This window comes from Triplophysa dalaica, chromosome 16 (genome assembly GCF_015846415.1).
Source record: "Triplophysa dalaica isolate WHDGS20190420 chromosome 16, ASM1584641v1, whole genome shotgun sequence".
NCBI classification, from domain to species: Eukaryota; Metazoa; Chordata; class Actinopteri; order Cypriniformes; family Nemacheilidae; genus Triplophysa; species Triplophysa dalaica.
Genome location: NC_079557.1, coordinates 11991671 through 12001632, shown reverse-complemented (window position 1 = coordinate 12001632; position 9962 = coordinate 11991671). Strand labels below are relative to the sequence as shown.

Sequence of the window (9962 nt, the reverse complement as noted above, 5' to 3'; positions counted from 1 at the left end):
ATTCATTGCGAAACTGCATTATTCCTAAATCTAAACAGGTTTGTGCTGCTGAATAGTCCATGCCCATCATTCACATTATATCATCCATTTTTGCAAGATTTTTCAAAGATACATGTGAAATTTTTTTATATTTTCTCCATTGTTTAAATTGGATTTTGAATCACAAGCACAGGCAGGTGATAAAATGTGATAACTCTTTACCTGTCATTTGTAATCCAGTATTTCTGTTGTAAATATTTACATTTGCTTGTAGCAAAATGTTATTAATGTGGCTACAACATTTATTTATTAATCTAAATTATGTAGTCAAAACCTTATGGTTTGGATTATAAAAATGATTGTCTTATTGCTGTTTGAACAGTTTTTGTTTTGCCCATCACATGAATATTACACCCATTTACATTGATTTGGTATCTACACTTGATATCTACAACATAAGGCCTTTTTTTCTATTCTTTAACCGTTTTAATTGTAACTATACTGAATTACTGCAATACATAAGATGTAAATGCATCTGACATAATTCTAGTGCTTCCTGTACTTTTATAATTTGATGTTATTTTAAGGTTTAAAAAACCTTAAAAGTGACCTGTATCACAATAAGAGGTGAGTTCCACAGTAAGTTATGAGTTGACAAAACCAGACAAATCCAACCTGGTTTAGATCTGGTTCAGCTGTAGCACAACACTTGGTACAAACTTTTTCTGTCAACTCAGGTTTAATCCAGAGTTTGTGAGGAGCGTGTACCTGAAAGTGTGACACGTGTAGCAAACAGCCAATCACACGAAACATGGAAGGCATCATCAGTTTGATTGACTTCTTGAAGATGAAGAAATCAGTATGAAAAAATGTCATGAATTAAAAACACATTTACAAGGCAGGAATAAACACGGCTGCAGTCAAAGTTTGAGAAGGCAGCTGCTGACAGTATCAAAACAGAATCAACTGAATATAAATTATTTATATAGGTTTACAATAAGAACAAAAGATAATATGTAAGCTTCATTACTTTAAAAAGCTTTATATATTGATTTTTTTATAACGAAAATTGTTATATTAATTTAGATTCTGTTTAATATGAATGAATTAATATTGATTATCAACTCATATAATAATTATATGAATGTGTTTTGAATTTTAATCAATAAATGTAAATATACAATACATAAACACTTAGCAGCAAAAGATTTTCCCTCTTACAGCTTACATCTTACATCTTATCACTTTAAACTTTTTTTTAATTTGGAGTGAGAGATCCATGGGAAGTGAACTAAACGTGAATTTACCTGGTTAAAAACCCAAACCAGCTTTGTGATAAAGGCCAGTGAAGATAAAACAGACACTTCCAAAGAAATGTTATCTAAATGTAATCAAAAAGTAGTCAGATTACATTTCTAGAATTTTGAACTCTAAGGGATTACGTGAATACAAATTTTGCCATGTAGTTTGTAATAAGTAACTGATTACAATTCACAGGTAATCTACCCATCTTTATATATATGCGACACTGGATAACAAACCAAAAGTCAATTTTTCTTAATTGAGATTTTTACATCATCTGGAAACTGTATAAATAAGCTTTCCATTGGCGTATGGTTTGGTAGGAAAAACGATATTTGGCCCGAGATACAACTATTCGAAAATCTGGAATCCGAGGGTGCAAAAAAAATAAGCATATTGAGATAATCGCCTTTAAAGTTGTCCGAAAGAAGTCCTTAGCATAGAATATTACACACAACATAAAGTTTTGCAATATTTACCATAGGGAATTTACAAAATATCTTCATGGAATAAGATCTTAACTTGATATCCTAACAATTTTTGGCATACAAGAAAAATCTGTAATTGGACCAAAACATTGATTTTGGGCCATTACTAAAATGTTCCTATGCTATTTAAGACCAGTATTTGTGGTCCAGGGTCACATATAAACGGTTTAATTTGAGTAAACGTAATTAAAAAAATAAGTAACTCACTGAATTATTTGTGGTCTTTGAGCTTAAAACATGTTTGGTTATTTAACAATTCTGAATGATGTGGAATCATTATTCAGATGAAACATCAAGGCAGGCCAATAGGTGTAGGAGATTTATACTTTGGAACAGACATTATTTCAAGCTTCTTTTTAGTAATTTGCAAGTTAAAACCGCGAAATATTTACAGAGCAACTAAATGAATGGCTGTCATTAATCAATGGTCATGATTGTGTTAAGAAGGTGTTGGCTTCCAGATTCTCTCCACAAGAGTTCTTCAAAGCAATCGTGTCATTTACACAGCAAAGAAAGTGTTGATTATGTAAAGAAAAAAAGAGCAGACATGACACGACACATTTTAAATATCTGCAGTCTTTATTTCAACAAGACTAGGAAATGTTTAATATAACTTTTCTTTTACATTTTTAGCATCTATCACTTTGTTTTCCCCATATTAAGAAGATACTCTGAATGGGTAAAATCTGATGAACATCTCTCAGAGACCAGTAAATCGACTGCTCATTATTTACAATTTCTTACTGTCTTTTAGTCTCTCTCTTTCTTCACTCTTCATCACTGTACAGGGCAGCAGGCAAACAACAACCGCAATCTGTCCATCTAAAGTTCAGTATCCAGATTAATGATGACACTGCTTCGGTTAGCAATCCTCGGCTAACAAGTGTCCATGTCTTGATATGTCCATGTCATATTTACTTTGAAAATGCTTATTCCTGGTCTTTACATCAGACATGTGACAGTGGGAAGCTTCGAATCATACAAAAAGGTGAAAACAAATATTGCTTCCGAATCATGGCACACATAGCAAATCAGCCTGGACAAAAATACATCATCAATCTGAGGTGTGGTGCATCACTTCTGTACAGAGATCTTTACTCTTTCTATGCCCCCTGAAACCCTGACAAATATCTCTTCGTGTCTTAGGACTGGCCATTCATACACATGTACTGAAATGAATAAAGAAAAATGATTAAGTTTAAATCATATAGCATTTAGGATAAAAATGCATGTTGCAGATAGGTTTAAAAGCATTTAAAACTTGCGTGAGGTATTTGAATGCCAATTAAAAGTGCATGTGACGTCAGGAACAATCAAGAACTTATGGCCAGCCCCGTCCTTGCATCACCATTTACAATTTTCACAATCCCCATACATAAACTTATGATGATAAAGAAAAGATAATGGTAGCTTTGCTTTACAAAATCTAAATGTTACATTACATGAAATCTGTAGCCAATACAAAACCATCAATTACAACTGTCAAATCATTAGAATGCATCCTCTACAGATATAAATATTGTGAATACTGATATTAAGAGACCTAGTAGAGTAAAGCATGCTGCCTTTCAAATAGATGTGTGGTTAAATAACTTACTGTACAAGAATGAGGGGTAAGTTTTCTGAGAAGGGGTGGAAAGCTCTTCAGTACATAACTGAGGAAACCAACACTGCATTTGTCCGACATTTGTATTTATAGCAACTTAGATTAAAAATCATTAAAAAAATCATAAAAACAAGTGTTAGATCGTACCACATATTGTCTATTACGCTAAATGAGGAATGACTTTAAAAACCGTACCAAAGATTGATTTTCTATGAATATTAAAATGCAAACACAGAACTGACAACTGGGAATGGAAAAGGTCAGAAATGATGTTGCAAACAAACAAAAAATGAAAGAAAAATCTGAGGCCATCCACCTCTAGTGACCTCTCAGCACCGATTGCCATTCTGGTGACGTGGAATCAGCTGCAGTACCTATCATTTAGTTTTATATCATTAATACCTTAAAATAAACTTCTAGCAAAATAAAAACACCTCATCATATAACCCCGTGTACAATTCATCATTATTCATTTCCATCCTGACAGCTCAGTCTGAAGCCATCTGCAGTTGTACGCTCTTATCTAACTGGCCCTCCTGTAAGTTCATAAATAAACATCCATGCAGTAAAAACCTCCATATTACCTGCACATTACACAGGATACGTGTATGCTGTGCTATGAGTAGCCTTTTAATCCATCAACTTTCAAATAAGACACCTTACCTAACCAAAGCTCCTTTCTGTGACATAATCCACACAATAAATTATTAGTGAAGACTATATTCTCAAGTTATACATTCGCTGGACCACTGAAAGTATATGGGATGATGAGATGGGGGCTGCGTTACTGAGGACTTGGAAGACTATAAAAAAACCTGACAAGTACAAATCATGATGCACTCCTTGACAAACCTACTCAACCCACTTAGCAAGAACATTCTTTCCCATGAGTCTCTCTGATTCCATTCATCAAGGCAGCAATGTATACATACGCACATACAAATGCACATTCCTGTTGGTCACAGCCCTTGCTTGCGTATCCAGATAATGGACCAATGTAAGGCATCCTATGATTTGTTCCTCAACATCCAGGAACTAATTTATGAACGGCTAACTAATGCATCCAAGCAAGTGCGCACTCGCGCACTCACACACACAAATTCGCAGAAACGGGTTAAAAATCCTGTCGAGTTAGAACTTCAAATACAAATTTGCTTAAATCAGTTTATACCGGTGTTATATTGGTTGATTATTTAAAGCGCTCGGATGATATATACAGCCATCCATACATACCTTTCACACAAACAGACTCATACACACACACACAACCTATTCGTAGTACTACAGCAATGAAAAAACAAAACTGACAGACTGAATGTGAGGAAGCGTAATGCTGCGTGGAAACTTAAAGCTGTACATAAATGAAGTCCGCTCTCATACACAAACAAAAATAAAGTGAAGTTTTTTTGAATATGAATAACTTGAGTGTGTTCTCCAGATGGCCGGCAGAGGCAGATCCTGAAAGCAGTCTCTGTAATGTCCTATTGCAGTTTTCTGCTCTCTTTCAAATTCGTACAAACACTCATCCTCTCTCATTTGGCCGCTTTTATCTTGAGTGGAGAGTGAGCAAGGCCAGCAGGAGAGCCGCCAGTGCCAGGCTGCAGGGTGCCAACAGGGTTCCACCAGAGGACGGGTCTTTCCCTTGGGTCTTAACAATACGTGGCTTGACGGGTGACGGGGTGGAGAAGTAGATATCTCCATCGCTGTCGCAAGCGGGGGAGTCGCAGCCACTTCCACTTTCCTCTCCACTGCCGGCGTCATCTGAAGGACCAGATGTCATCATGTTAAAAACAGGCTTGGATGATGTCAATTTTCACAATTTAAGTGGAACAGTGTACCCAAATATAACAATTCTGGAATAAAAGAACGCCTCATACCAATGTTAATTGAAATGTCGTTGCCAGTGTAGGCAGCTTTTAGCCCGCTGGTCATTTCTTTCAGCCCCGCAATCTGACGACGAATGACCATGTCTGGTTTGGTGATATCAACTTCCACATCAGGATTTGACACCTGATTGGCTAAGCCGCTGCCCATAACGACAGATTCGTACCTGCGCGAGAAAATCAAAGGGTGAGTAACTGCTCTGTGCTGATGATGGGAAGTTTATCAAGGAATGGAGTGATTTTATAGTACCTGCTTTTGGCTGTGCCATTCCAGCACTCATCACCCGGGTTGACCCTGTCTCCAACACAGACTGTGTCTGGAAGTGTGGACCAGAACTTCTTGGCATGTTTGAGCTTCTTCTTGGCGTCCGTCAACTAGGAAACGAACACAATGTTACAAATGCTTCATTGAAATGCTTTAGAGAAAGTATTTAGATGAGGTTATAAGTGGACCGCATGCGCTCACCAATCGGTCCAAACTGGTGCCAGCTGCAGTAGTGGGTCTGGCTTCAGGGCTGTAGGGTCGGAAACGCCCGGGGAACCCTGGTTCTTTAACAGAGCGCTTTGTTCGGAAAGCCATGTTGGGTTTAGGCTGCCCACAACCCTGGAACACCTGAAAGACAAAAATGTATATAAAAAAGTTAAAAAAAAACTCTAATATGCATTTGTGATTCACTTCCATACAAGTTTAACCTTCAAACGTTCAAACACATAAAAATATCAAAATGACTGACCTTCTGTGAGACCTGCATGCTGTTCTCCTGCATGTTCATGATGGCATCCGAAATCTTCACGTCTATTGGATCAATAACGGACTCGAAATTGAAGGGCCCCTCTAATCTCTCAGCAAGACCCAACATGGCATCTAAAATCAAAGATCGACTTGTTAACTTGACATCCTCAAAACAAGTGAAGAAAGCTACTACACATACATATCAACCCATCAAAAACACCTAATGCAGCAACACGCATCCGCCAGTAGAGGGAAGCATTCGGCTGTCTGTTGAATCCGACATAGTAGAGAACTGCAGCCTGTTGTGCTACAGCTTGTTTAACAGTCAAGAGGCCTGAACAAGGTGCCCCAATTAAAGCCCCCCAAAGCTGACAGACAGGTTGAGCAAAACCAGTCCCAGAGACGTGTGGGCCAGGAACAGTTTGTGAGAGCGCAGGAGAATGTGTGACGGGACCTGAGACCGAGGCCCATCACACTTCATGAAAAACACACGCACAGGAAAAAGAGAGCAGCACCCCAGCATTCACTTCTAATTCAACTCTGTTTCAATCCTGATTTCAGCTGAGCCCTCACAAATGGTTTTGGCCTCTGAGCAAGTGGAAAAACTGAAGCCGTTTTAAGACGACCCATTCACTTTTAATCTCTACTGCTTATTCTCATAAAATTAGACTCCTGCTTTGTCTGGAAAATTGCTTCCATGTCTAGTACTATTACTATAGTAATAATCACTTTAGCCATTAAGGCTGTTTTCACACTTCGATTCATTTGATTGCCTGGTCCGAGTTTGATGGCCACCCCCAGATTCCTGGCCACCTTCTTTATGTCATGCTTTTGGATTCGAACCGTTGTACCTTTACATTATCTATGCGATTGCCTCTGTGTGTGCCAGTGACAGCTATTTACCACTGTTGCTAAGAAACAACTTTCATTGCGTTATTGAAGCCTTTATTTCATTCGATTTGCTTGTTGTGGATGCACGGGATGAAAGGCAAAGATGCGAGCTGTTTATCAGAGACTATTTATTCAGAGACAAGCAGCTATCAGCAATGACTGTGATCAGGAACATACATGAACAGAAGTTCTCAAAATGTTGGCAATCATACAAACTTTGTTCAGAAAAGTACTTTTGCACAACGAACCGAATAAACTTGACTCGGGTCCGAAACAAAATGCTCTAGAATAAAAAAAACAAAGCATCTCTTACCCAGGAAGTTATTCCATTCTGTGTCCAGGTCGGCCTGATTGGCGAGGCACCCACGCATGACGTTGAGACAGTAGTTCTTGCAGGGCTTCAATGCCACTTGGCCAGTACAATACGGGCAGTATAACATCTTCATAGCCGCACGCACACAGCTCGGAGACGCACTTACCTGAAAGGACAAAAAGAGGGGAGGAGATTAGCAGAGTCAACGAAACCGAAAGGTTAATGAGTCCATAACCTAATTCAAATACCTGATGTAGCTGATAAAACACTGAACAAAGAGCATTAGCGACCCGGTCACCTTTTATAAGGTCAATGCTGAAGTTGAGTTTGCTCGGTTTGTCTTGAGGTTCAATTGCTTCTGCAAACTCAATCCACAAACTGAGTTGCCTTGGCCTTTGATCTTTTAATGCTAGAAGATAAGCCCCTATGTATGCAACCAGGTGTCCACCTTCCCAAACTGATAAACTCGAAATGTGTACTTTTTATCTGTGTTGCCCCTGAACTCTGACGGTCAATAAACAAAACCTAAATGGCTAAAATTCTTAATTCAACACAGCAAACGTTTCTTACCGTGGAGACTTTGCCCACCACTTCAGGCATGAGCGCCAGGCCGCGGGTGAACGTGCGGACTGCGATGAAGGACCGTGTCAGCTGTAGGCGGAGCTTGCGTGGAACGTCGCCGAAGGGCTTGAGCTGCTCCATGTGTCTGCTGACGCACTCCATGTAACCCTCATTAAACTCGTACTGAACGTTGACCAACCGGAACATGCGCTCCAGAAGCTCCGTCCAGAACTCCGACAACATGTCGTCCAGGTTGACGGCGCTGCTCCCGTGAGAGTAGTATCGTCGCAGCTCTTGAAAGAAGTGCTTGAAAAGTTCGGCGTTCTTTACGTAAATCATGCCGTAGGTCTTGACGAACATGTCATTAAGGGATTTCTCGGCATTGTTCAACAACTCTCTAAAGAACTCTGTGGAAAAAGAACATTAGTGAAAGAGCAGGTTAGTTTAAAAGTAACAAAGATGACACAGTGATTTGCTGGCATGAATGTTCAAGTGAGAGACGAGATGCATTTCAAACGATAACAAAAATGGAATTCGAGGTCACAATTTAATCTTTTTTGCACATAAAACGGGTTTAAAACAAAAAGGCGAGTTATTTTTGGGTGAACTATTTTTTTAACTGGGATTACTTTAATTCAGTTCATGGTTGAAAGTGCAATTGAGTTTTTTCATTGTTGAAGTATTCTGTCACAGACAAGATGTTTGCATATCTTATCTTTAAAGATACAACAGAGCTCATGTTTTGAGCCCATAACATGAAAGAAAGTGTGCAAAAGCCGCACACAGACTGTCAACTTCAACACATTTCATTTGTATTAAACTGTGAAAGTTCAGCTGGCATTGCGTTCATTACTTTGTCATTACAATGACACTCTGGAGAGAGTGATTTAGAGCTCCAGCGAGCCCTCGGCCCAAATCATTCTCACGGACTGGAAAACCCAACAAAACTGGCAGTGTCGGCCAGAAAAGCACACATTATTATCTAAACAGATTAATGCATATTCCATTCCAGCCAACACAAGTTTTTCACCCTCACATTCCGGGAAAATAACTTTTTGTATCCGCGGAGAAAGAGCCGAGAGTGCAGAAAGCGTCAATAGAAGTGGCAGAAAAGGATGAAGGGTCGAATAGGTAACGTCTCGCCCATCAAGCCGCTTGATGCTGACTGCCATCAATGGCATTTTCCTGTTGTCACATTCCATTCGCTTTTCTCTGCACTTCTCTCGCGCCGTCCTTCAGAAGGCCCCTCAATAGGATTACTGAATAATGCCCACCCCCTCCCCAAAAAACAGACCTGTGCCCCCCTGAAAGCCCTCGCACTCGCTGACTCTCCTCGGCTTCAGTTCATCAGTGCCTTCAGAAGGCTCTCTTCATTGGAGACGGGGAACAATGACCTACTTCATCCTGTGGAATGTCAGACCCCCCTTTTCCAAATAATCCAGCTACTCTCTCCCATGAAACTCTCTCCTCACGACTCTACTTTTTTAATCTGAACAAAATGAGAATTCCAAAGAAATGCTTCACCTCTCTCCCGCGCTCACACATGCCCTCCGCGCAAAACGCGCCATTTGTTTTCGCCTTTGTATCACCTTTCCCCGCTCACAAAAAGCCCTGCTGAACAGATGCCCGGTGCATAATGAGCCAGACTTTGAAGTGTTAAGCAGCCCCAAATGTGAAAGCGTCACCTGACGTTCTCGTAAAACGTCTTTCACAACCCTAGTCTTCATCAAGGCAAACAAGACACCTCAGGTTTATAAACAAACAATACACGCAAGCCGAGTCACCGTCGTGCTGTCAATCCCAACCCGAGTCAACGCAGTCAGCAAAACAGAGCATGAGCGTATTCTCTAACGGTCCCGTCCTGCTGTGTAACCACGGATACCGGAAACACCGCAGCATTCGCGTTTAGCTCCCCTCCCACGAATGGCCCTCAGCCCCTGGCCCCCCACACAGGGAGAGAGATAGAAGGAACCAGCTCCACGCTCCATTGACAGAGATTAAACCTTAAGGGCCACCGCCCCCGCCTCTCCCCAGATACCCAGGAATGTCAGCTGTCACAAGTTTAAAGTCAGGGAATAGAGCGAAAAAAACATCGAAAGAAATGGAGGAAGATGAGGAGAAGAGAGTTTTCCACGTTTGCGTGTTAGCCGTAACCAAAGAAAATATGAATCTGCATGAACCGCTTGTCAGACGACCGCTTCAGGAA

At 40.1% G+C, this 9962-nt stretch overlaps 1 protein-coding gene across 1 annotated transcript in view; it reads right to left on the bottom strand.

The window, feature by feature from the left end:
• Window positions 1-2310: 2310 nt before the first annotated feature.
• gpc4 (glypican 4) overlaps window positions 2311-9962 on the bottom strand; it is a 30409-nt gene continuing 22757 nt past the window's right edge. The window contains exons 3-9 of the mRNA XM_056769869.1: window positions 7766-8163; window positions 7196-7361; window positions 5993-6123; window positions 5725-5871; window positions 5509-5633; window positions 5253-5425; window positions 2311-5136 (exon numbers count right to left, since the gene is read on the bottom strand). Of these exons, the coding sequence (XP_056625847.1) occupies window positions 4922-5136; window positions 5253-5425; window positions 5509-5633; window positions 5725-5871; window positions 5993-6123; window positions 7196-7361; window positions 7766-8163 (1355 nt within the window). The 3' untranslated portion in view covers window positions 2311-4921. The remainder of the gene's footprint in view (window positions 5137-5252; window positions 5426-5508; window positions 5634-5724; window positions 5872-5992; window positions 6124-7195; window positions 7362-7765; window positions 8164-9962) is intronic.